A 27466-nucleotide genomic window follows, 5' to 3' on the forward strand; every position below is an offset into this window, starting at 1 on the left:
GAGACACATCCCCCAAACTAAAAGCTTAGGGTAGGAGTTTTTTTGTTTTAACAGCAAAAAGCTTCTCTGCATTTTAAATTTTTCTAAAATGTAACGTTTTATAATTAGGGAAAATGCAAAGTTATTATTGCAAAAAATGAAAGAAGGGATAAGGTAGTTAACCCACTTGCTAGAAGGAGGAAGGCTTCCTAGAGTAGGTTGAAGTATGCATAACTGCCACCAGTGGGATACTCTGTGTTTTAGCCCCGTGACGGACGGATGTCACATCCATTGACTGGTGTCACTTTTTACATGAGTACATCTATCACCCAGGCTTCTAGAAATCAAAGGATTTAAAAAGTGAAAAACAGAGCATAATGAACACAGTGCTAAGGGAAAAAAATGAATATTGTTTGAAAGGACAAATAATTTCTTAAAAAAAAATTAACTGTCCAGGAACTCGTATTCACGTGATTTGATGGCTAACACTTTGGTTTACAGTTTTGCCAGCGCCCTGGGAAGACAGACGTGAATAAAAACCAGGTGTTGGGGCTTCCCTTGTGGCACAGTGGTTAAGAGTCTACCTGCTGATGCGGGGGACACGGGTTCGTGCCCCGGTCCGGGAAGATCCCACATGCCGCAGAGTGGCTGGGCCCGTGAGCCATGGCCGCTGAGCCTGCACGTCCGGAGCCTGTGCTCCGCAACGGGAGAGGCCACGACAGTGAGAGGCCCGTGTACCGGAAAAAAAACAAAAAACAAAAAAAACACCAGGTGCTGGTTCAGGCACTAACCCGAACCTTGACCGCTTTAGATGGTATCATAGGATGATAATTCTTCCAGAATGGGTGGCCCGGATGGATGCTGCTGGCTTACAAATCTCATCTGGGGGCCTGAACTGCATGTCTTGCTGGCGCTACCCCTGCCTTCTGATTGATGGGGGCCTGATGGGCCCCCAGACTTCAATTTCCCTCTGTGCCCTCACCATAAAGGCGCCTTCGAAGGGAGACGGGGAGGTGGTGCTTCTGGGACATTTTGACATAGAAGGAAAACAGCCCTCAGACAGAGGATTTCTGAGGGCCGTTTTGGGGAGTGGAGATGCTTATTTCACTTTTTGCATCAGTGCAAAGCTTGATATGAAATGAACCGAGAGCCAACAGCTGGTTGCAAGGTGAGTTTTCCAATCTCGTAAAATTAAGCTTAGAATTTCAAAGTACATTTTTCTGTTTTCTAATTACGTGATACATAGAAAACATTTCCAAAGTAGCAATGCTTTATAATTTCAGAGTTCAGCTAGGGACTATATGCTTATAAACACTCTGAAATACAGAATGCCCATGTGAAAAGGTAACTGGTATATGGTTGCGATCTTGGCTAAATGCTGCAGAGAGCAACTCTCACATCAGAGCTGAGATCCTGAACTGCAATCAGATGGAGAGATCAGGTGTGGGAATTGCGTAACACATTTATCAATAATATCAGGCTCCCCAATACTATATTTTAAATGTAATTATAATTATTTCCTTGTAAATAAGTACACATTTTAAGAGATTCTGACACAGACAAACATTTCCCTGCAAATGTAGTAAGATTTTAAAAATCCCACTGCAGAAATAATGTAGCAATTAAAATAGCATTTATAACAAAATATGTTTAAAATGTTTCTTCCTATAAAAGAGTAAAATTTTAAGTCATTTAAAATAACCATCTGTTTCCTCATGACATAAAATTTTTAGTATCATGTAATTAATATTAATATCACTTTCTGTTAATAACCTTATCTGTCAGATAATAAAGCAAAGATGTAAGGAAAGACATACTCATGGAAAGAAGTTTAAGAATGCAAAACCAAAGTAATGTACAAGTACTAAAGGAGTAAATACACAGAGGGTTTGATGATGACCCTGATCTGTACAAAGCTACCTGTCAGCTGTATCCATCAATCATCTCTCACCCTACCTACCTACCTACCTACCTACCTATCTTATCCATCCATCCAACCACCCACCCCAATCTATCTCCCTATTTTTATCTCTGTCTATCTATCTATCTATCTATCTATCACCTATTACCCTATCTACCTACCTAATCGTATCTGTCCATTGGTCCATCCATCCATCCATCTACCCACAATCTCTCTCTATCCCTATCTATCTTTATCTATCTATGTCTATTAACTATCTATCTATCTATCATCTATCCACCTACGTATCTCCTTCTAACCATATTACAACCAGTTGTATTTTTATAACCACTCCTCTGCTACCTTTACTTCCACTCCTTTCTTTCTTATCAGTATCTAAAAAATTTTAACCCCTTTAGGTCTTTCCCTCTTTGTATGCGTTTGTAAATAATAGGAAGCAAGGGAAGGATGGAAAAAGATCTGACCAAAGTTTATTCTAATGACTGAAAAAGTCACCAGGGAGACAATATCACTGAAGTTCCTGAAGCTACTTGATTCCTAGGTTGAGGACTTGAGCAAAGCAGAGGAATAAAAAATGAATATTTTCCTGGCCCAAAAGTGTTATAAAATCACAAGAAAAAGTCCTAAATTGCTTAAAAATATACAACATTATAAAATCAGATGGTTTACTGCTGCAAATACAAAAGCTCACTGAAAGTTTTCTTTCCAGTTGGAGAAACGGCATATACATTTGACGAATCTTTTTATGCTACTCCATCTATAAGTCATTGGATGCGGGGCAGTAAATGATGCTTTCTATCTGTTAAAAATAATTACCCTAAAATTGAAAGTTTGCAACTAAAACTGCTGGGACCAAAAAACAACCAAACAAAAAAACTAAGTAACTGTAAAAATTTTAGACTTCTGTATTTTAGGAAGCGTTAACAATTTACATTAATAACACATTGTTGCACTGAGACCAATGAGAAATGATGTTACTAAAACTACCAGTGGGATGGGAAATGCAGGTTTCAGCGACAACTCTACTGGAGACTTCTAGACTTCCAGGAGAATCAGGGGTTGCTGGGCTTGGACTACCTCCCTCTCTCCTAACCCACCTCTGCCTCGTCTTTACACACCAGATGATAACCCATGCTGACTCAGGAGTTGGCTTGTAAAAGTCACAATCACTGCTCCCTGAAAATCATGAGGGGGGCACTTGACTGCCCAGACTCAAGTCCAGACCTTTTGTGGATCCTTTTTCTCATCACCCTTCCTACCTTCATGCCTTGTCTCCAGCTAAGTCCCTTCATTACCCACCCCACGAAGCTCCCCAGACACATGCCCTTCCCAGCCTTCACACACACTCTTCCCTTCTCTGTCGTCAGAGAAGCCAAGAGAAGAGAGAGTTTCCAGCACGATGGAGCGGTCACTGGGCTCCCCATCGCTAAGAAGGAGATGGCGAAGGGAACCATGCTGTACCTGGGGTGGACAGCATGGGTAGCCGGGCACTGGATGAGAGCAGTTGTCCGGGCAGTGCGGGAAGGGAGGACAGATCGGGACGGATCAAAGAGAAGAGGCACCTGGTGAGTAGCTGGAGACGCTGAGTGTAGACAGGAGTCCCAGGAGGGTGTATGGAGAAGAAGGCTGAGAAGGGGCTGGAAGGGCAGAGGGCCACGGAGCCGGGATGGGAGATGCCGGAGCAGGTCTGTCTGCTGAACGGAGGGACCCAACACCCAGGAGAATCTGACGGTACAGGAAGCAGACAGGGTAAGTGCAGAGGCAGAGTCCTTTGGAAGTGAGAGGTGATGGGTCCAGAGGTGTAAGGAGCGGCACTGCACAAGGGCAGGGACCCCCCATCCCCTGGCCAGCAGGAAGCAGAGCAGAGGCTGCAGCTCCAGGTGCAGCTGGGGCGTGGGGTTGGGAAGGTGAGTATGCGCCTTCCCCTGTTTCACTGGTGAGACCTAAAGAGGGTCATCAGGTGAGGGAGAAAGTGAAAGATTCAAGAGGAAAATTTCTGAAAGAGTCATTTTGAATAATTATGCTGTATCATATTACTTCATGCTACTTTGTGTCAAAATTGTCCCAATTCCTGTGCTATGCGGTAGGTCCTTATTAGTTATCCATTTTATATACAGTAGTGTGTATATGTCTACCCAATACTCTGTAATGACCTATATGGGAAAACAATCTAAAAAAGAGTGGATATGTGTATATGTAGAACTGATTCACTTTGCTGTACGGCAGAAAGTAACACAACATTGTACATCAACTACACTTCAACAAAGGTTAAAAAAAAAAATTGTCGGGCTTCCCCGGTGGCGCAGTGGTTGAGAGTCCGCCTGCCGATGCAGGGGACGTGGGTTCGTGCCCCGGTCCGGGAAGATCCCACATACCGCGGAGCGGCTGGGCCCGTGAGCCATGGCCGCTGAGCCTGCACGTCCGGAGCCTGTGGTCTGCAACGGGAGAGGCTACAACAGAGAGAGGCCCACGTACAGGAAAAAAAAAAAAAAAAAAAAAAATTGTCACAATTCTTTCCTGTAACTTTGACCCACTGTTCCGAGTTCAATTCCCTGGACGTACACAGGGTAAGGCTCCTATTTGTTACCTTGACCGCCATTTGCACACAGTGTTCAACCCCGACCCCAGCTCCAGAAGAGTGGATCTCAATCCCAGCTTCACCTAACAAGCCCCCGGGGAACATCTGGTGCACAGGCTCCACCCCAGGGCCAAAGAAGCCCATCTCCAGCTCTTGGCCCCAGGAGCTAGTACTTTTGAAAAGCACCCTCCAGAGCAGGACCAGGGATGCCCCTGCCCCAGAGGCCCCTCCCACTCCCAATTCCTCCATCCCTATCTCTGACGTGGGTTCCAGAGCCTTCTCTACATCCCCATCCACTGCTGTGAACAATCCCCATTTGCCAGTGTCCTTCTGGAAATGTGGTCCCACAAAAGAGACCTCTCCTTCTCTTAGGGCAGAGTAAGTCTCGACGGCATTTCGGCAGATGAGCTACACCCAGGTCAGCCTCGTCGAGGTAGGGTTCCCCATTCTACGCGTGCACAATTGGTTGGCTGAATCTGAATGCAGGATATTTATCTTAGTTTCACTTTGTTAGCCCTGACTCATTCTGTGGTCTCTGAATAGGGAGGATGCTGAGATTACGCCCGCCAATGTGTGTCGTTCGCGGGTCCTCAACACAGGCCGACGGTCAAGGCCACCCCGGGTCTCCCTCAGGCAGAGTTCTTGGGGCAGCTGAGCGTGGTGGTTCAAAGTACAGCACAGTGGAGGCTGAGACGCAGCCTGAGATGGAATCCAGCCTTGGCCATCAGCCTGTTGCTACCTCTGTTTCCTCATCTAAAATGGGGATGGCACTAGCCCTCCTCTTCCGGGTCCTCGTGCCTGACAGGCAGGGAGTGCTGGATGGATGTCATGTGACATCATCACTGGTAGTAGCAGCAGAACTGCCATGGGGCTGGTACAACCCCCGCCTTCTGCCTTGGGGGACCGTCTGGGAAGCTGAGTTGAAAGCCTTGCTGCGGACAAGGCACTGCTTGGGTTGGCTGTAGTCATTCTCTCAAGAAAGGAAACAGCCTCCCTTTTCTTTGGGAAGGATTATCATTTAATTCACGGTGGAACACAGTAACGGTGGCTGCTAGGGTCCGTAAAACCCAAGTCTTCATTGTCCAGACCAGGGTTCCTGGACCCCTGCGCTACTGACTTTGGACCAGATGGTCCTCTGTCGTGCGGAGCTGCCCTGTGCGCTGCAGGGGGTTCACAAGCTTCTCTGGCTTCACCCACTCGATTCCAGTAGCAAACCCCTCCAACCCCCTCGACTGTGACAACTTAAACTGTCTCCAAACATTGCCAAATGTCCCCAGGGGAGGGACACACAAAATCACCCCTGGTTGAGAACCACTGGTCTAGATGAAGATACCAAGGGCCAGAGAGACCAAAAGAAATGGTCCAGGTACCGTAGCAATTGGCAACAGTATCCTGCTCTAACATCTGTTTAAAATGATTTCTAGGCATTTGCCAGGCAACAAGAGAATTGCTGGCCTGCAGGTATGCAATCTCCTGCTCCCGGTCTGATATTGGGGCAGCATTTCCCCTAGTCAGCACCTGCTGCTAGAAATAGCTGTTAGGAAGGAACTGAGGAGGCAAAGTACAAAGTAACAACGTTCTGATTGGGAGGAAAAAAATACACCTTTTACCCCCTGCGGCCAGATACCCTAGGAAGCTTCTGCTTTCTCCTCGGTCCCATGCAGAGAAAGGGAAGCAGGTTCTGCCTGCAGAAGGGAACTGGGGTCATCCCTTTAATTAGGCTGACGAGCCTGGTGGGGGGAACAGACCGCAGCGGCCCAGACCGGGCGTGCCCAGCTTTGAGATGAGAGCCCACGGGTCCTTTAATACTGAGCTTAGCTGAAGGTTGATGACAACCCCCAGGGAATGGTTTCTGAATGCCAGCCAAGATTTGGGAGAAGCAGATGAGAAAGGCAAAGTGCAGCAGAAGTGAGAGAAGGGAAAATGTCTACCTTCCCTTAAAAAGCAAGCTCTATGAAAAGATAAACAATTTTTATGATACGTTGTTCTAATACTAAGAATTCATTTCTCCTTTAAAAAAAATAGCAGAGGGGAAAACTATAAGCTTTGGAATCAGAAAGACCTGGGTTTGAATTCTGGCTTTTAAGAGAGTGGTCTTAAGATTCTCGACCTTTTGGAACCTCACTTATGAAACAGGGATAATGATTCTCAGGAACTGGGCATTAGATGTCAAAGCTCCTGACACAGAGACGCAGCTGTACAAATTCAGACTCTAGGTAAGATGGCCAAACAGGCACATGAAAAGATGCTCAACATCGCTAATTATTAGAGAAATGCAAATCAAAACTACAATGAGGTATTAACCCACATGTCAGAATGCCCATCATCAAAAAATCTACAAACAATAAATGCTGGAGAGGGTGTGGAGAAAAGGGAACCCTCCTCCACTGCTGGTGGGAATGTAAATTGGTGCAGCCACTATGGGGAACAGTATGGAGATTCCTTAAAAAACTAAAAATACAGCTACCATACGGTAGCTGTATACGGTATGATCCTGCAATCCCACTCCTGGGCATATATCCAGAGAAAACTCTAATTTGAAAAGATAAATGCACCCCCAATGTTCATAGCAGCACTATTTACAATAGCCAAGACATGGAAGCAACCTAAATGTCCATTGACAGATGAATGGATAAAGATGTGGTATACATATAAATGGAATATTACTCAGTTATAAGAATGAAATAATACCATTTGAAAAAACATGGATGGACCTAGAAAATATCATACTAAGTGAAGTAAGTCAGATAAAGACAAATATCGTATGATACAACTTACAGGTGGAATCTGAAAAAATGCTATGACTGAATTTATTTAGAAAACAGACAGACTCACGGACATAGGAAACAAACTTATGGTTACCAAACAGGAAACAGGGGGTATAAATTAGGAATTTGGGATTAACAGATACATACTACTGTACATAAAATAGGTAACCAACAAGGACCTACTGTATAGCACGGGAAACTACATTCAGTATCTCGTAATAACCTATAATGGAAAACAATCCAAAAAATAATAGATATATATGTATAACTGAATCACTCTGCTGTACACCTGAAACTAACACAGTATTGTAAATCAACTATACTTGAATTAAAAAGGAAAAAAAAAAAAAGGTGAGAGCTGCAGTGTCACACTACCGCCACCTGCTGGTCACATGATAAAATTGTTAGCATAGAATCCAAGAAGAGGAAAAAAAGGTGCTCAAGCTGTAAAAATTAAAATTAATGAACTGACAGTAAACCTTCCCAGAACCCAAAGTTACGGCATGCTCTCTGTAATCTCAAATGCAGGCTGCCTGCCCCTCCTGGGGCTGGCTCTATGAGAAAGGAGAAACCAAAGGAAGTGCAGGACACAACGACCAGAGCTGAAACCTGTGTTTCTAACCTCTACCGTTAAAACAAGCCTTGTAAAAAATGTCCATGATGACAAAAAATATTTAAAAGTTAGCAAAAATGCAAGTGCTTCAGATTCAAGATTGGCTGTCTAATAACCATAGATTCTGGTGGGAAGATCTGTGGTTAAATGGTTAGAAGGAAATTGGCGCACACACACCTTCCATGTGGAAGAGTGAAAGATAGGTATGGTTTTTATACTTGAGGCTGACAAGGCTGGACGGTGGCCTGATGGAGGCAGGTGGAAGTGAAATGTTCAAGAGTCATCTGAAGCAGTGCAGTACTGCTGGTGATGGGCAGCCAGGGTGGCAGAAGATTAACTCTTGGAATGAAGCCATCAGAGATGGGGTGGAGCCATCAGAACAACCTGACAGTCAAGAGGAGCGGGGAGTTTGGCTGCCACAGCAACGGCCACCACTGAGACCCTCAGCCCACAGCTGGAAGTGGCAGGAGATGGTGTGGCAGGCTGCCAGGCTTGCCGAGACACGCAGGACCCCTCGCAGACAGATGCACAGGGTTCACGGCATTGGCTCGGGCCCTCATCACAGGTGGGATGCACCCGAAAATGCATTTTGCCTCGGAGCAAGGTATGACAACTAAGCATACTACAAATGACCCCCCCCCAGGGGTCCCCTGCCACCCACAGTCATAGTAACTCTTGGCTAGCACTTTTAGAGAAAATTACCTATAGAGAAATGATTAATCAAAAAAAAAAAAAAATCACAGGCTCCCAATGAGATTGCAGAGAATTCTCAGCCAATAGTTGTTGAAGAGATAATTGTTCTGAATCTATCAATAAAGCTGAGCTGCCCCTTCATTGACTGCAAACACCAATTGCTTTCACCCAGGATTATAAGTTGGTGTTCACAGGCTCACCCTGCCATTACCGTGATAAACAGTTTAAACCACAACAGGGTCTGACATGTAGATCAATTCTGGGTCCATAAAGAATCTACACAAGAGGTTCCAGGACAGGAATTTACAGCCACCAGTTTTTATTCTCTCTTGCTGCAAAAATTACTTCTGTCAAACACTTAGGAGAGTGAGGAAAAATGTAAAAAAATTAATTTTTCATGTACTACTGGAACAGCCTTTTTCAACGCAGAAGCTCAAGATGAATATGTTTCTGCATTTAAAAAATTACGCTGAGCAGCATGTGGTGCTTAGTCGGAGTGGGACCCAATCCTCTGTGCTGCAAGCCGGCAGACAGCAATCTGAAACCCTGAGCTGAGCTGTCTGCATTTCCTCTAAGGGCAGATGCGGGTCTCACGTTAGCAACGCCAAATTATATTAGACATTTAATTTTAAACCTCAGGTACTTAAATGTAGAACCTTACAGCAGTAATAGTCATAAAGCAGTGGGGCATTGCATTTCACAGAATGGATTCTTCTTTTTTCCCCCCTTAATTTAACCAGAACCTCCTGTTTTGTAGTTTCACACACCACAAAGTCATCTATCTAATTAGGAGTTGCTCACAGATGCTTAAAAGACAGAAACCCCCAGGGTACCTGTGCGTCTAAAGGGGAAGACTTTACAGAGTTCTCTGGAGCCAAAGTCTTAATTTAGTGTGGACAAGGGGGCAGAGAAAAATGGAAACCCAATGTTATGTATTATCATGTACAATAAAAATGTGGGACAATGGGAAGGCATATTCACCAACACATGGGCATTTGGATTCAAAAGCTGCTTACTTCTCCCTGTCCCTGCTGCTAGCACAGTGTAAGCTTTTTTATGACTCTGACATCCAAACCAGAGACTGGGGTGAGGGAGAGAAAATGATTAAAAAAAAAAAAAAAAAAAAAAAAAGAGGGTGGAGTTTGTATTTCACTGCGACGTAAAGAGAAAAAGCACGACAGAGAGCTCTTAATCATTGTTTGTTTCTTTGGTGATTATTTTCCAAGCATGGCAGGGAATGTGGATGCCCAAGTTGAGGTCTTGAAATCCATTCACAAATGTGTTTTCTTGAAGTCAGCCGTCAGATCCTGTGCCCTGATTTGATTAACAACTGCTCGGCGTCTGGCAGGATGGTACTAACGGGAGGAAAGCCAGGACATTACTCCAGCCTCAGACAGACAGGGCTACTCCACATCCAGGTGGACCCGAATGGCCCAGGATTCTTGACAACATGCACTATGATCCAGGAAGTCTTGCTGGAGCCTGGGACTATGCATTTCTAGGCAACTTGGCCCAGGGGCTGTCAGATACCAGTCAGTCTGTGGACCACACTGAGAAGCAAGGATTTCGAGCAATGGTTCTCAAACTTCAGCATGCAGCATCATTCCATGGAGGGTTTGCTGGCACAGAGGTTGCTGGGTCCCACCCCTGAGTTTCAGATTCAGTGGGTCTGGGATGGGACTTACGAATCTGCATTTCTAACCAGTTCCCAGGGGACGCTGCTGCCATAGGTCTGGGAAGCATATCTTGAGAAGTGCTGACGTAGACTCTAAGGCCTAGAATCAGGCCACCTGGGTTCACATCCCAGCCTTACCAGGACGTGACTCTGGACAAGCAATATTGAACCCTTCTGTACCAGAGTCTCCCCACCTGGAAAATGGAGCTAAGAGCAGTATCCACTCCACAGGGATCAAATGTGATGATCCATATGAAGCCCTCAATAAATATTAGCTCTTATTATCATCACTAGCGTTCCTCTTTTCAATCGTATCTTGGGTGTGACATACCATCCATCCTTAGAAAATAGAGGCATGAAGGAAGATCCCTGAGAAGCTATAGGAATCTTACTTCTGTACAACATTCTGTTGTCTCTCTGGATCTTTGCTATTTAAAATGTCAGCTGTAAGCCTTAAAATAAGATGCTAATTAATTTTGCAATTCTGACCCCTTAATACTCATCTCTCTTCTTCCTCTCTGTCCTCACTTTCCCGCATTCCAACTAATACCTTGCACTTCCTTGTGGCACCTCGGCTGCTCCATGTTGCCCTTTCCTCCTCTTCAAGTCTCTGTCCAAACTGCCTTCGTGTTTAGAAAAACTTCCTCCTGTGGTTTTGCACACACACAATCCACCTGGTTCTTGAAATGTTGCTCAAGTTTCAGTCTCTTTGGGAAGTTTTCCTTGATTAACTCTCTCCACCCTTAAACTACCTGCCCAATTTCACCCCGGGCTTTCTCCATCCACATCCCGCAGTAGGCTCGTACCAGGGCACAGACTGGTTTCTCATCTCCTGTGTTCACGGTTCAAGCTCTGGGGCACCAGGAAGCCTAGCTAGTCTTTCACAAACACACAGTGTCATAGACCAATGGACACCCGGGGCGTTGGCATGTGAGAAATCGCTTTGTAAATTTAAAAACAGCGTTCACCCGTAGGCAACCTCAGTCGTACAGGTACTTTATAAATATGCCCGTACGGACCAATACGATCACCTTCCATGGGAAGAGGCTTCTCACCAAATCAAGGGTCTGGTGCTCACGAAGTCTCTGATGTGACGGTATGGAGGTGCCTTGGCCTACACACACATGACCAGATGCAAAGAGCTCTTGGGTAGAGGGAAAGTTAGCTAGGGAGTCTTTATCAAAGACATAATTATGCAAATGGAATATCTGTAGAGAGTGGATTTTAGGTTAATAGGCTGCTTCCATTGCTTTTTCTGGAGAAATGTTCTGAGTGTGCGGAGGCAAAGACGTGGGGTGAGGCTCTTGCTTAGGGACTTGTTCTTCTAACCCCCTCCCCAAATATAACCCCTATGGCACATAAGGAACAGAAGCTAGAGACCGCCGCCCTAATCAGGCTGTGGTGGTGACTCAGCAGTTCTCACTCACAGGAGGAAAGCTTTAGAAAGGGTGCTGCTGGGCAAGGCAGTGTGTGCACCAGGCCGGGAAGAGCCAGCTGATGACTCCTGCCCCCCTCAAACGTGGGAGCGCACCTTCTCAGAGGGTGCCAGAATGAACCCACTCAGACAGTAAGGGTAATGCTCGTCGAAAAACGGCTGCATTTCCAAGTATTTGATAATGCAATTAAGCATGTGAACTGCTTGCCCCCCTAAAAAGAAGTAACCATGGCAACCACAGCAGATGCTCAGTGACAGAAGCCACAGATGGACACTGCCCTACATACCTACTGACCACGCAAGGGAGAGAAGAACACACCCATTTACGATTAGAACACAGAGGCTTGCAGAGGTAAGGCCGCCTGCCAAGGCCACCTGCTCGGCAGGTCGGGGGCCTCTGCCTGGAGCACGGACGTGTCTCCTGAGAAGGCCCGCACCAGGCCTGCCGGGGCACCTGATGACTATGAAGCACAGCTGTCGCGTTACAAGGGAATAAACTGTACGCGGTTAATTTATAATGACTTTAGCCTCTTCATTGAGCGTCTTAAGGTGCTGTCATGATTTCAGACGAAAGGTGGAACTCCCAGTCCCTGAAGAGGCTGGAGGTAGACGTTCGTTCTCTACCAAAGCATCCTGTTTTGTCTGAGGAAGGAGCCAGGAGTGTGCTGGGCACAGGGCAATGCCGTCCATATGCCCCAGGCCCGCGCCGCTATGGCACCCGCTGGAGCTGCCTTTCGAGACCTCACTCCTCCTCCTTGGTTTGGAGATGCCTTTTCTTTAAGGCCTCTGCTCGGCGGCGTCTGATGGAGGAGCATGGAGTAACTAGAAATAAGGATGATGTTTATCCAAAGCACACGTCCTGCTGCAGCAGCTGCTGGGTCTACAGGGAAGACCTGATGCTGAATCTTTTAATTAGGACAAATTATGCTAATATTACTCTAAAACCCTGTCTGAGAGACGACACACTACAGTGGGAATTCCTTTAAATACCGGTGAACAGGCCACAGACAAAATGCCACAGGCAAAGCATGCTGTGGTAAAGTGTAGCCTCAACGCTGCATAGTTCACGCACTCACACATATGCCAAGATAGTTTCCAGTGTGCACATTTGTTTCCCTAGAAGCTGCCCATACTTTAAAAAAAAAAAAAAAAAGGCAAGAGGGAAGAGTCTCCCAAACTTAGATGATATACCAGGAATCTTGGAAAACGGATAAGGAGAATGAATTATGTGTTTTCCTTTGATGCAAAAACACCACAAAGCCTAACCACATAAAATGCACACTAATGATGGAAAGTGTAGGCCACATCATGTAGGGAAGTGTGATCAGGGGCATACCACCTGCAGTCGGGTCTCAGCCCTGCCTGCGGTCTCAGTTTCCAAATCTGTCAAGTGGGAATGGACATCTACCGCTCCCTGCACCAAAGAAGGACACGAGATGCTGTGGGTGAGACAGCCGATCAAGGCTAAAGCGCTCCACGGGTGGAAGGCGGGCCAGGCATCGTCGACAGGGTGGCCGCCCTCAGAGCGGAGCTCGGGGCGTCATGTCCAGCCCCTGGTTGACAACCGAGGACCGCGAGGTGGCCGCAGGTCCGTGGGGCTGTGCCCTCTCTTACCACTGCTGATGGCTGAGTTTGCAATGACCGTAGCCTCGCTCCACTGGTCGGCACTGGAGACAGAGTAGGACCGTTGCTGCATGCCGTCCGGTCGGCTGTTGAAGGAGCCCAGGCTGACGCCGCTCACCATCTGAGACCCAGGCGCACTAGTGACATTCCCTAGGAATAAACAAGTCAGGTGAACACCAGCGCGCACTGCACACCCGAACCGGCACGAGTTAGTCTAGGGGCTTACGCGCCTGCACACTGTGGACCTGACACCGAGAGCAGCCGGCGTCCCGATACAGGGCAAGTGGAAGCATCACACGAAACAAGGTTCCAGAGGAAAATAGGCTGAAGCAGGTCTTACGGTGCTTGACAAAGGAACCCGATGCTTCAGATGGCTACACCCACCACAGTCCAAGACAAAGATGCACACCACCACCGCCGCCATCTCTAGATGGAGTAGCGGTGAAGACAAAAGACCCACTTTTGGGAGAAGCGATATTCCTGGCAGGCCAGCGAGCCGGGCACTGAGGGAGCCCTGCTGCATCCACACATCAATGGAAATGAAATGATCACCAGTCAGGGGTCAACTGTCTGATGCCAGAGGACTACTTTCGCGGGGAAGATATACTTTATGATCAACACAAATCAAAGTTGCCAGATGCGACATCGGTGGAAACGCAGACTCTTAAACCAGGTAAGTTGACTCTTAACCTTGAGAAGACTACACAGAGGAAAAATAACCTTAGCAACTTCACAGCACGCACATAGACTGCGATGAAAAATGGTTCCATTGTATACTTAATGATTTGAATCAGTTGCTCAACATCAAAATGAATTACGATCTGGTCACACCAATTTTAGACTCAAAAACATAATTAAGTGCCTTTCTCTAAAGCTCCGCCAGTCATACCTTGCTGCCAGTGAGTTCGTTTGTTAGATCTGTAGGCAGATCTTCAAAGGTATTAAAGGTATTAGGTTTCTTTTTTAAAACGTTCCTCCCATTGTTTTAGTTTGGAATCAATTAAGTTCAAAATTGTTTTCATAGAAGGTTTTCATAGCACAAGATTTTAAATACACAGACCCTATTAGTAGTTCCCAAATCTGGCCAATTACCAGAATTACCCGTGGAGCTTTTTAAAAATAGAGGCTTCAAGAAATTCACATTTCGATTCAGGAGGTCTGGGGATAGAGCTTGAGGGGATACGCATTTTCAAAAGGACTTCGGTGATGCTGGTGAGCAGCCAGAGCTAGGAACCAGGGCTCTACCACAAACAAGGTCCTCACTGTAATCGCACAGAGCATCCGGAAGTGACAAAATCGTCAAGGAAACACAAACGTGAGCAAATAGGACAAACAAGCGGTTAATGAAGAGGAAGAATTTTGCTTTGAAAAATATATTTCTACCTTAAAAAATGATGCCGATTTTATGCTGTTGTGGGAACTGGGTACATTTTGAATGTCGTAAAAGTAAGTATTCCTAGGCAGGTTTACCGGATTCCAGAAACAAAGCCAAAAGTACCACCTAAGAAAGGAAGAATGGGAGCCCACATATCTTCCTAAGTGCGGGCCTCATAGCAGAAGCAGCTGCACCGCCTAGGAGCATCTTCGAAATGCAGGCTCCCTGGCCTCACCCTCGCCCCTGCTTTTTAATAAGAGCCCCAGGTGACATGTGCACACGTGAAAATATGAGTGGGCTTGCAGGAGAGCTCCGATTGATTTAAAAACCAAACACTTAAACCAGAAAATAACCATGGACACGAAACAAAAAAACTACAACGAAAGCGCTTCCCTGCCGCGGACCACTGAGATCAAAGATGCTCCCAGGAAGTGCACCCGCCCTGGCTCCTCGGCTGAGCTGCAGAAGGTCTTCAGCCAGTTTCCCATCTCCCTCCTCACTCTGATGTTCTGATTTTAGGACCTGTCCGAGCCCTAAAAACGCGGAAACTCGTGCATCCTGAATGGCAGCGTCAGCCAGAGCTGGCGCCCGCTCCAGCACCGGCCCTCAGCAGCCTGGGTAGCAGGGCCAGGTGCGTAGCATCTCACAGGTACAGAGTAGCCAAGGCTCGGAGACGCAGCACTAAGGTCCTCCGGGCTTTCTCCAAGCGTCACCCATCATTTAGGGCGCCCTGGAGCTGTCTTCTGGGTGCGCTTCTCCTCGGCCAGATCCCTGTACAATAGGGCGCTGTAACAGCCGGACAGCATGCCCAGCAGCTGACCAGGCGTACCTGTTGGGCAGCATGGCAGGGTCTCCTCCTGACCCTGTGCTGACACCCGCGTCTGCCACCACCTTCTCCCCACACCTTCTATGCCCTGCTCCCTTCTGAGGAGGGCGCCTGTTGGGTTACCTCTGGCTCCCAGCTGGGCTGAACGAGGGGGAAGCACAGGAGTGTGAAGTGGAGATGTGCATCCCTGGCCTCCCTCCCTGAGCGGGCGCCCTGGGCTAGCTGTCCCTTCGCTGGAGGCTCGCCTGGGCCACCCCCGCCCTCCTTTCCCTTCGGGTCCGTGGTGGTCCTGGTGCCACTGTGCCAGCCCTGGTGCCTGTACTACCTCCCGGCTTCTCTCTGCCCACACCTCTGTCCCTTTGCAAAGAAACCCTTCTGAGCAGGAGGGCGTGGACCTCTGCCTTCCCTTCCCTGTGGGGACCCTGGTCCCGCAGGCCCACCATTTAAGAGGGGTTCACAACTCCTCCTGAGGCTCTGAGGCCCCTTCCACTTTCACCACGTGAATTCATAAAAACGCTAACGTTAAGGGACTTCCCTGGTGGCGCAGGGGTTAAGAATCCACCTGCCAATGCAGGGGACACGGGTTCAAGCCCTGGTCCGGGAAGATCCCACATGCCACGGAGAAACTAAGCCTGTGTGCCACAACCACCGAGCCTGTGCGCCTAGAGCCCGTGAGCCACAACTACTGAGCCTGCGCGCCTAGAGCCCGTGCTCTGCAACAAGAGAAGCCACCGCAATGAGAAGCACACGTACCGCAACGAAGAGTAGCCCCGGCTCGCCGCAACTAGAGAAAGCCCACACGCAGCAACAGAGACCCAATGCAGCCAAAAATAAGTAAATAAAGAAATAGATAAAAACTAATGTATAAAAAAAAGAGCTTTATTTTTTAAAAAAGCTAATATTTTTATGGTGGGTGGAAGGAAAAGGAAGCGATGGAAAGAGAATAGGAGAAAAAGCACAACGAGAAGCTGCATGTGGGCTGTGACCCCACTCTGAGCCGGGCCCCCTGAGCCCCCCTGCCCACGTGAAACACCTGAAAAACCAAAAATAAATTCACCATCCACCCGTCTTTGGGCAGATGAGTCCAGCAGTGCCCCTTTCCTTGTTCATTCTGTCTGGGGTGTGGCTCCGAGGACGACCAGCCCCAGACCCTCCTGACATACTCCAGTCAAAATGTAGAGAGAATTATCTTAGTGCATCTAGCACTGACTACTTGGTGCCAAAGTCCGGGAATAAGTAGCCGCAGGCACTCAGGACAGCCAAGTCCATCTGAACTCTGGGTCAGGGACGCAGGAAACATTCAAACAGAGACATTGGATAAAGAGGTAGTCTTAGGATGACAAGTTCTTCATCTTAAGGCCAAACATCTACCAGGGAAAGAGTAGATTCCTTCCAATGTACAAGCTAATGAAAAACTATGTGATGATGCTGATCATACATCTGGTTTTTAAACTTCCAGCTGTTTGTCGAATGGAATTTTCAGCACATGAAGCTGCTGGTGGATCCACTCTGGGGTTTAGCTCCTGAGGGGCCCCCAAGGAACCAAACTGGGATCTCTGGGGTGAAGAAACTCCTGTCAAGGCTGTGTGGTCCTGGTGTCTGATTGCAGAATCCGTACAAGACCCAAAACAGCTGCATGGAATCATTCAGAAAGCCCACCCTGAGGGCCCTCCAGCTGGCGAGGGTCTTCTTATCCCAACCACACCCAATTCCCAATTGTCAGACTAAACAGAGACACCATGACACCATGACTGAACTTTGGCCAAATGAATGTGTGTACATGGACACATGGTTATAGAAGTAAAATTTTAAAACAGATCCATAATCTTGGGGCCTGGCGTCTGGGGTGAGCTCATAGATGTGTTTTTGCTTAGAGGGCAATGATTTCTTTTTTAAGTCGAATTAAGTTGGGAGTGTGCATCTAAAAGTCTGTGGTTTCTCGCATTGCTTGAAAAAGAAGAAGATACGGCAGCCGTGGGCCTATGTTTATGCTCAGAAACAGTTAGATGACTCCACGCCTTGAATCTGTCTGGCATGTCTTGAATTGTCTGAATCTACACCGCAAGAAGCCAGGGCCCACACCAGCCCTCCTGCCCCCACAACTTCACTCAACTACCTGCCTGCCTAGTTCCTGATCTTTGGTGACCACGAGTTACAAAATCTTCCAAAAATATACAGAGGACGATTCTCATTTCAGAAGGAAAACATTCCTCATTTTCTCTCAAGAGAGTCAATCTCTTTTTTATACATGCCCATTCACTTTAATTTCAGTTACAATGTTTCTGAAAATCAAATAATAAAACATCAACTAATTGTGACATAAGGAAACAAAAAAAATTATGAAGGGTAAGAAATATTGTTTCTGCCCTAAATATATATACACAAACAGGTGCTTGCCTGTAAATGTAAATGCATAAAGACACATGTTCCAACTCTGAAGCAAACCAGTGGTCCACAGACTTGGTCCTGACACTGTGAAAGTAGCCTTGCTGGCTTAATGTGGCTCATGACACATCTTGTCCCAAGCATGAGCAGTCTTGAGCCAGTGGTCATATTTTGAGGCCTTTCTACTTAACTTTGAGTAAATCCTTCAGTCAAAGGCAACAACTACCCTCCAACTGTTTCATGAATATCTTTAGTAACTATAGAGTTAAAATCTAATGATAGTATTTTCTGTCATAATTTCTGATGCTTATTTTCAAGGGCATGCACGCACACACACACCCAACAGAGGCTAGTGCATAAGTTCATTTCTGTTCCTGAATGTACGTAACTAACTGGTCAAGTAATACTGACCTGTCCCTGCCCTACGTGTTAGCACTCAGGGAGTGTTCGCCACTTTTGAAAACAGCTCTAAGCATATAAGGAGGTGCTAAGTTTCACATCACTTTCTCTCCTCTCAAAGTACTCAAGGGTGACCTCTCTCATCGAACGGCAATTCATTTCTCATTAATAAGTTATTAATTAAGGCTGTGGATCTGGAGTTCTCACTTGTGACTTATCTGATTCCCTGAGAGCGAAGGGTCTTAAAATCAAGACCACCTGCGACCGAGTGATGCCTAAACACTGTTCTGAGGACAGTCAGGGTCAGCCTGAAGTGAGGCAGAGGCCTCGGCGCCCGGTGATCAAGAGCTGGGGATCTAAAGCCCACATGGCCCACAACGATCCACAGAAACACCTGGCTCGGGGCGGGGCGGCTGCCGTGTTGATTAGCTACTCACCGCAGGGGCACATGGTCTGAGAGGAGCCCTGCCCAACCAGGGCCCTGGTGATGCCCAGAGGAGAAAGACTGCTTCCTCTCCCAGCCAGCTGACCACCTAAACCGTACCTGTTTGCTGCAGAATTTCAAGAAAATAAGACAAGAGGCTGGGGTCTCTCCAACAGGGGGAACTCAGAACAGGGCTGGAACTTGCTGTCTTTCAGGCACATCTGTGTTTCTCTGGAGAGAAGAGATTCCACAAGCCAGACTGGGACGTCCCCTCCCTTGGGGCACAGGGGGCAGGTCTAACAACTGGTTCTAGCTCACTGAGCTCCGAGCAGACACAAGGCCTTAACAGGAGGCGGGTGGATGCTCGTCTCCCCGAGATGCGCACCAGGGCTGTGCCTGCCTGTGGGTGGGAAGGGCACTTTTCATCTTCCCTTCCCTTCTCTCCCCTCATATCCCCGTCTTCCACCCTCCCTGGGCCCGAGCTCTCCCAGGAGACCCCCCTCCTGCTGGGACACAGGTCCACGGGTCCCTCATGGCACGGCACAGGGGGATGGCAACTTTTTGTTCTGATGACCTTTTCAGGAATGTCTGTGCAGTGAACAGACTTGGATGATGGAGAGACCGTCTTCCTCCACAGGAGGGCGGATTTGTGTGTTGTCGGGATGATAACGTCACGTTCCAGGGCAAAGGCTGGGCAGGCGTGCCTGTACCCCATTATACAAGACTGGGGTTTCCTCAGCTCGGGGTTCCTCTCCTGTAATGGGATGCACTGTGTATGCTGGTGTCACCTGGCCCCGAGGGAACTGGTGCATGACACTGCTGAGACTCTGGCCACTGCTACTGCTGTGAGTAACAAGCTGTCATTTGTCCTAACCCAGGGGTCTCACCATCCAGGAAACAGGCAGGCAGGCTGGCTGAACTTGCAGGGAGGGTCAAATCGGACCCTGCACAGTCCTGGCCACCAGTTCTAACACCAACCTACTACATTTCCTTGGCTCACTGCATGGAACCCCTGCTGTGCCAGGCACGATGAGGAAGACAGTGCCTGGACCAGCCACCGTCTGGTCCAGAAGAAGGTCTCAGACAAGCCCACGAGTGGCCAAAATGCAGGGCAAGGAACACAAGAGCTGTGAGAAGGTCAAAGAGGCAGGATATCATGCCTGCTGGCAGCTTCAGGAGAAACTTCATGGAACACTGTAGATTTATTTTAGACTTTGGAATTGGCCCATCTCTGTAAATAATAATACGGAAAGAGGGGACACTACCTACCACTATCCCCTGACAACCCAAGCCTGATGTAAAGCTTTCACAGAACAGCCCAATTCGTTTTTTGTCTCTTAAAAGATTCCTCTTTTTTCTTTCACATCCCTCTGGATTAAAATCACACCAACATAAACAGATGAATGGATAAAGAAGATGTGGTGCATACACACATACACACACACACACACACACTGGAATATTACTCAGCCATACAAAAGAATCACATTTTGCCATTTGCAGCAACATGGATGGACTTGGAGGTCACTATGCTAAGTGAAATAAGTCAGACAGAGAAAGACAAATGCTATATGATATCACTCAATGTGGAATCTAAAAAATACAACAAATTAGTGAATACAACAAAAAAAAGAAGCAGACACACAGATATAGAGAACGAAGTAGCTGTCACCAGTGGGGAGAGGGGAGTAAGTGGTACAAACTATTAGGTATAAAATAAGCTACAAGAATATACTGTACAACACAGGGAATATAGCCAATATTTTATAGTAACCCTAAATGGAGTATAACCTTTAAGAATTGTGACTCACTATATTGTACACCTGTAACTTATACAATATTGTACAGCAACTACACTGCAATAAAAAAAATTAAAAATAAAAAAGGACAAAAAAAATCATACAGACATGCAGAAACAATCCACCAGAACACATGTACAAGAATGTTCATGGCAGAATTATTGAGAATGGCTGAAACGTCCGTCCATCCACCATGGGTATCTCATGGTAGATCCACACCAATAAGAATGAATGGCCTCTGACAGGGGCCACAACAGGACAGACACCACAGACAGGATGTGGATCTGAAGAAGACAAACACGAGGGCTCCACTTGTCCTGGTCCCATACAACCATATGATGGGTCAAACCCAACAGGCAAAGCCCATCTACGGAGTGGGAAATGAGATGATGCTCACCCCCGTGTGTGTGTAGGGGAAGATGTGAACAGTGATGGGATGGGGCCCGGGGGCTTCCTGGGCTGCCGGCCACCTGCTGCGATTTGACTTATGTGCTGGTCACCCGTACACTTAGCTAGAACTTAGGATTTTGCACTTTGTAAGTGTATGTTAATCAATAAAATTTACCCCCCAACCCCCAAAAAACTCATTTGAATGGTTTGTGAATGCAGAGGTCAGATCAGGAAGTATGAGAAGAAGTCACCAAGGAGCAAGGAGACAGTTTCACCGGTGTTACATCCCAAAGAGCGGCCCAGCCCTACGAAGCGTGGGATGCTGGCATCCAGAGGAAGCGAGGCACAAAAGGACCCATTTGGTATTGTCTCAGTATTTTTTTTTCCCAAACAGTATCTGCGTTATGATGACATACGTGGTCGACCTTCCTGGCCCATTCTGAACACAGGAGAGTGTGTCCTCAAAGATCCCCTCTACTGATCAGCTGGCTGCTGGCCTTGCTGAGCAGGGGCGGGTGCATTAGGATGCTAATCCACGGAGCCCCACACCAGTGCCTTGATATGGAGATGTGTGTGCCCACTGGGCCAGCTGATTAGTGCAAGCTTCCATGTGTCAAAAGCGCCAGATTCTTCCCAAAGAATAATTTTAGCTTTGCTTACATCCCTAAAGTGTAAGAGTTGATTTGAAAAGGTACTTACCTCCACCATATGCTATTTTTCTTTAAACAATTTGCATTTCAAAGTGAATATGGCATTTATAGCTGCCTGATCTCACACGAGCATGAAAAAGATGCTGGTTTTCTATTGAAAGAGAATGTTTTCATCCACCAAATGACAGCAAAGGGAGAATTCCTCTTTTAAGCTATAGGCTTATTACATTAAAAATAGCCTGTTCTGATTTTTTAAAACATACCCTGAAATAAGGCTTTTCATAGCATTTAAATAGAGATTCATCAACAATCTTTTTTTTTTTTTTCTTAATACAGAATTCTGCTCACTGCACATCCTGATTTTGGTCTACCTTCAATAATGAGACTTGACCCTACCAAGGCTTCAACTAGGAAAACAATACTTGGCATTTGACTTATTGGTGAAACAGCCTGGAAAAGGGCAGAAATGCTTGGTGATGGTGATAATGAAGTTTTTCGTACACTGAGAGTGGAGGAGAGAAACCCAAAGAAGATGCTATGAGCACGTGAGTGTGAAAGAGACATTTACGTCCATTGTGGGACTTTGTAATTTTTTTTAAAAATCATAATTACAGAAATAGAATTGATAGGAACTGACTCTTCCCCTTGAAGGCCTCACCCTCTGAAATAGCGATTGCTCTTATAGGCCCTTTTTCATTCCTATGTGGCTTCAAATGTTATAAAAACTCAAGAGTGCAAGGCTACCGTGCAAACCTACAGCTACACCATGCCCTATCCCGAGTGCGGGGGGGAAAACCAGGTCTGCTGGAATCAGGACTGGACGACCGAGGCTCTTCTAATGGCCACATCACTTCAAACTAGGCCTTCGCCATCTGTTCCATCCTCTAATTATAAACCCAAAAATAATATAATTCACAACACTACCATAAAAAGTGAGATACAAATGATTTAAGTGCCTGTGAGGAGGGCCCATTCGCCGCAGTATTTGCATTGGAAATCTGCCCTCCTTTTGGCAACCAGGATTTCAGGCTAAGAGGATTTTTTTTTTCCAAGGACACCTTCAGTAGCTTTTCTTAAAGATGCAGGCATTCAGGACTCCACATTATGTGATACTTGTTTTGTAAAAGCGTGCAATTCAACACATCTACATATTGAGATAGGAATCTTGTGTTTCTCAGAATGCTATGCATTTTTTTTTTTTTTTGGTTATATGTTTTCTGCAGTATGCTTACCAGAGAAAAAAGGATGTACAGAGTCCAGACCCAGTGGTAATGACAAATGTAATTACACTAAATGCAACACGGTGGCCATGCCCAGAATTGAAAATCCTGGAACTAGATAGTTCATGGTTATCTCCTAAACTGTAGAAATAGCTCATTTTATTCTGATTTCTCCCTGTTCTAATGATGATGTCATAGGGAAAAAATGGGAGTATGTTTTGTTCTATAAATTACTGAAACTTATTTTGCAAGGTTATGCAGATACACAAATAATGTAAAATAGAAGTCTACCAAAATCCCATCTAATAGATCAACTCATTATTGAACATATACATATATTTTTCTTAATTATAACAATAGAAAAGATGTATTATTCTATAACACTTCTGTATTATGACTTCCCAGCCATTTCCCCATGTTGTTCCAAAACCTTCAAATAATTTCAGACAGGGCTTCCCTGGTGGTGCAGTGGTTGAGAGTCCGCCTGCCGATGCAGGGGACACGGGTTCGTGCCCCGGTCTGGGAAGATCCCACATGCCGCAGAGCGGCTGGGCCCGTGAGCCATGGCCGCTGAGCCCGTGCGTCTGGAGCCTGTGTTCCGCAACAGGAGAGGCCACAACAGTGAGAGGCCCGCGTACCACAAAAATAAATAAATTTAAAAATAATAATAATAATTTCAGACATATAACATCTTACAGATTTAATGTAGATAACTTACACTGCCATTTTCCTACATCTGGATAGTTTTGATTGCTTGCAATTTCTCATCATTATAAACAATACTGCAAAGGACATCTTCTACTTTTAGACTTTTCCTTAGGCTGACATCCCAGAAGAGTTATTATTGGGTTAAACAGCATTAACATCTTTCTGACTCGTCATATATGTTATTAATTAATTTTCTTAATGACCCGTGGGCTAAAAGAAGATGGAACCTGGGCATCCTGAAAAGAAGTCACTTCAGAATTTGTAAAATGGATAGAACAGTAACAATGATGATAAAATGGAGATAATAATGATGATGATCATAATATGCCCCCTGTGGTTAATACAAGGACCAAATTACATAAAGCACTTCGTATACTGCAAAGCCTCTGAAGACAGTCGATGTCATTAATTTTGCCAACAGTGAGTTGTCCTTTTCTCTACAGTTTAATTTTTTAGCAAAAATGGTGATACTGCTAATTTTGTTTGACTTTAAGATCTAAGAAGTCTGGATATTTTACTCCTATGTCTCTCGTGGCGGTGTCTCTTCGTGTGTAAACTGCTCGGACTGTTTGCCTCCTATCTGTGTTTTGGTGTCCTAGCCATTCATCACTTCACATGAGCCCAAACACTCATTCACCGATGGTGTTTCTTGAACACCTACTCCTGTATATGGACCAGTACAGCATTTAGCATTGGGACAACTTGGCGACAGTCTTCCCACTTTTAGTCTCCCCAAATTCCAAAGGTAATGCCAAAGTCATCAGAAGTAGAGTTCATAAAAGGAAAGACAGAAAGGAAAGAAATCATGTGCTTGGGACATAAGGCAAGGAATGGATGAATGAGATTACCTGACGGGCAAGGACAGGTGAGTTACAGTATCCATGGTCCTGCTTACATCCCATCTCTGGGATGCTGCTCCACCTTGGGGATGGATAGAATTTGGTGTTTGGTATAAATTAAGAAGAAAATATTAAGCACAATCAGAAGGTAAGTTCTGATATTTGGAAAGAGTTCAAATATTTATTGCAATGACAAAATCTGCTTTTTCCAGTTGGGTGGCCCAGCATTCATCACTGCAAAACGACACCTGCACTTCTCATCCTGCCCATTTATGTCTATCTGCCTGAGGAACACTTGCTACTACGGATTCTAAAGCTGTCTATGGAGAGTGTCACCATAATGCTTACTTATGCTTATGCACATGATGCTTACACAATGCTTACTTACCTACAAGCCATTTCTTGGTACGGGTAACATGAACAAGTTTATATGCAATACAGTTATAATGAGGTATGGTGACATTACACAAAAGGAGGCTAAAACTAAGGATTTTTTTAAGCAATAAAACATGAATATAGCACTCAAGTAATAATGTTTTCTAAAACAGAAAGTCCAAGATGCTCATATCATCTTCTCTCCTAGTTTCTTATTTGGTTCTATGCCCCCAACAACTTAATTCAATAGTTCAGGGCTTCCCTGGTGGCGCAGTGGTTGAGAGTCTGCCAGACGCGGGTTCGTGCCCTGGTCCGGGAAGATCCCACATGCCGCGGAGCGGCTGGGCCTGTGAGCCATGGCCACTGAGCCTGCGCATCCGGAGCCTGTGCTCCACGGCGGGAGAGGCCACAACAGTGAGAGGCCCGCGTACCGCAAAAAAAAAAAAAAAAAAAAAAAAAAAAAAAAAAAAAAAGTTCAGTTTCCTCCTTTGCCATGCATAATAGTCCTGTCTTTAAAATATTCTTTCTCCTCCATCTGATACCTACAGTAGGTGTGTTTTGCACAAAATTCAGTGTGACTTGTCAGCACTGCTTTGAGGGAAGTCTTCCCTGGCTCTCACTGAATTTTATAAGCCCTTTCAGGGAGGTGGCCACACAGCCCCATCCCCAGAAGTGCTCACTTGGACTTCTTCCTCCCCCATCCAGGCTTCATAGAACCATCTCTTAGGACTGAACAGAGAGAGCCTGTAGGGGGTGAGGGCACTGAGGAACTCCATGCTTGCAACTCTTAATGACGTGAAGGGGAGTGCTTGTTTGTGGGCCAGGATGTTCTGGGGTTTAACCACTCACTTGGAATGTTCCAGAGGGAGAAGCGCAGTCTCTGTATGCGTGGTTTCTCAAAATGCCAGGCCACAAGGTTTGGAGCTGGTAAAACATCATGACGACTTGGAAAAGTTCTCCTCTGCCAATGTGGGAATGATTATGGAGCAAGTGGGCCAACCACAGACTTGACTCTAGCACAGAAAGGCTCTAACCCAAGGCCCTGGTCCCAGCCGAGGCCCCGGCCAGCTACCTTGTTGAAGGCCGTTGGGTCACTGAAAGCCGCCCTCTTTCCTAGAGCTTTCCCAATGCTGACCGTTTTCCCAATCTTGAAAGCATCATGTCAACAGCTGAAACGCTATTCTTCACTGAACACACACATTTTTGAGATGGGGGAAGAGTTTCTAAAGCAACTTTTATTTACTTATCGGGATATCTGTTCCCATAGAGATGTATGGCTCAGTATCTCCATCATCTTTCTATGTTTTTAACGGAAACCATCAAGGATTAACTTGCGGGGCTTCCCTGGTGGTGCAGTGGTTGAGAATCTGCCTGCCGATGCAGGGGACACGGGTTCGAGCCCTGGTCTGGGAAGATCCCACATGCCGCGGAGCAACTGGGCCCGTGAGCCACAACTACTGAGCCTGCACGTCCGGAGCCTGTGCGTCCAGAGCCTGTGCTCCGCAACAAGAGAGGCCGCGACAGTGAGAGGCCCGCGCATCGCGATGAAGAGTGGCCCCCACTTGCCACAACTAGAGAGAGCCCTCGCACGGAAACGAAGACCCAACACAGCCAAAAATAAATAAATAAATTTATGAAAAAAGGATTAACTTGCTTTTGTCAGTTCTTACAGAAAAGAACACTCCATTTAGAGTTCAAATGATTGAAGACAGTTTCCTTAAACTGGAAGGTATGGCTTTGATTTATATGTGAACCGTACCCCAATGATCTTGACCACGGAATGTTGAAATGGAGGAACAGTTATCTGAAAGCAAACAATACTTACTCTCAATATTTATCACTTACATCTCACATGATGGGCGATACTCAGGAATATTTACTTAATGCAAAAATAATTGCTAGGTCACGAAGCTAGGAGAGGATAACAAAGGAAGAGAAATAATGGTCTACACCTCAAAGAGTTTACAATTTAATGATGGAAACAGTGTAGCACACATTTGCCTAAATCTCAGTGGGAGAAACATCTAAACACAGAAAAAACTAACAGTAAGAAGGCATTTCTCCTAAAAGCAGATGCCAAAACTTATAAAGAATCAAATAATAACTTTAGAACCATTTCATTTCAGATGTCACCAACTTCTTCAAATTTTAGTCTTAGAGAAACCCCACAAAACGTTTTTAACCTAAAAATAATGAATTATTAATTAGCCATCAAAACCTACTCCAATAAAACCTGGTTTATGGAAGCAGACATCACCACGTGATACTGGTTTTGGGGAGTATTCTCCAGCAAATTGATTCTCAACCAAGAAGGCGACCATCTGCAAGTGCTCCACCAAAGCTGCTAGAAGGGTGTTTGGCCAAAGCATCCAATTTATGTATCGGCGGATTCATGCTGTAAACAGAATCCAAAATGTGGGAAATAATCGGGTGACCAAGGGCTCTGATGTCCTAATGAGCCTGCAGCTCGACCCACCAGGAGGAGACTACTCATCTGGTGCACAGAACAGATTCTACAGACTCCAGGGTTACGAAGATGTCTTCTAGGCCATTTGAAACTAAACAAAGAAAAACTTTGTTTCTACAAGACAACCACGGATCTAGTTTTGATGCTGCATGTTGCGTTATTATTATTATTTTTTTAAATAGCTATTACCACTGTAGCAGCAGCTTAGCGACTCAGCGTCTGCAGTGTGAGCAGTTTTGATAAACAGCCTCTGCGGGCCACACAACGGGGATAATGTATCCTTAAGTACCGCCAATGAGCTGCCATTCTGCACAGCCAATTACT

The 27466-nt window shown here is 46.0% G+C and overlaps 1 protein-coding gene across 5 annotated transcripts in view; it reads right to left on the minus strand.

The window, feature by feature from the left end:
- Positions 1-27466, minus strand: part of AGAP1 (ArfGAP with GTPase domain, ankyrin repeat and PH domain 1) — a 564902-nt gene that overhangs the window by 146674 nt on the left and 390762 nt on the right. For 3 of the 5 annotated variants that reach the window (XM_060107328.1, XM_060107325.1, XM_060107324.1), the window contains exon 12: positions 13277-13435. The exons of the other annotated variants lie outside the window; for them this stretch is intronic. In XM_060107328.1, coding sequence (XP_059963311.1) covers positions 13277-13435 — 159 coding nt within the window. The remainder of the gene's footprint in view (positions 1-13276; positions 13436-27466) is intronic. 5 annotated transcript variants of the gene reach the window in all.

The sequence above is a fragment of the Mesoplodon densirostris genome, chromosome 8 (genome assembly GCF_025265405.1).
Source record: "Mesoplodon densirostris isolate mMesDen1 chromosome 8, mMesDen1 primary haplotype, whole genome shotgun sequence".
NCBI lineage: Eukaryota > Metazoa > Chordata > Mammalia > Artiodactyla > Ziphiidae > Mesoplodon > Mesoplodon densirostris.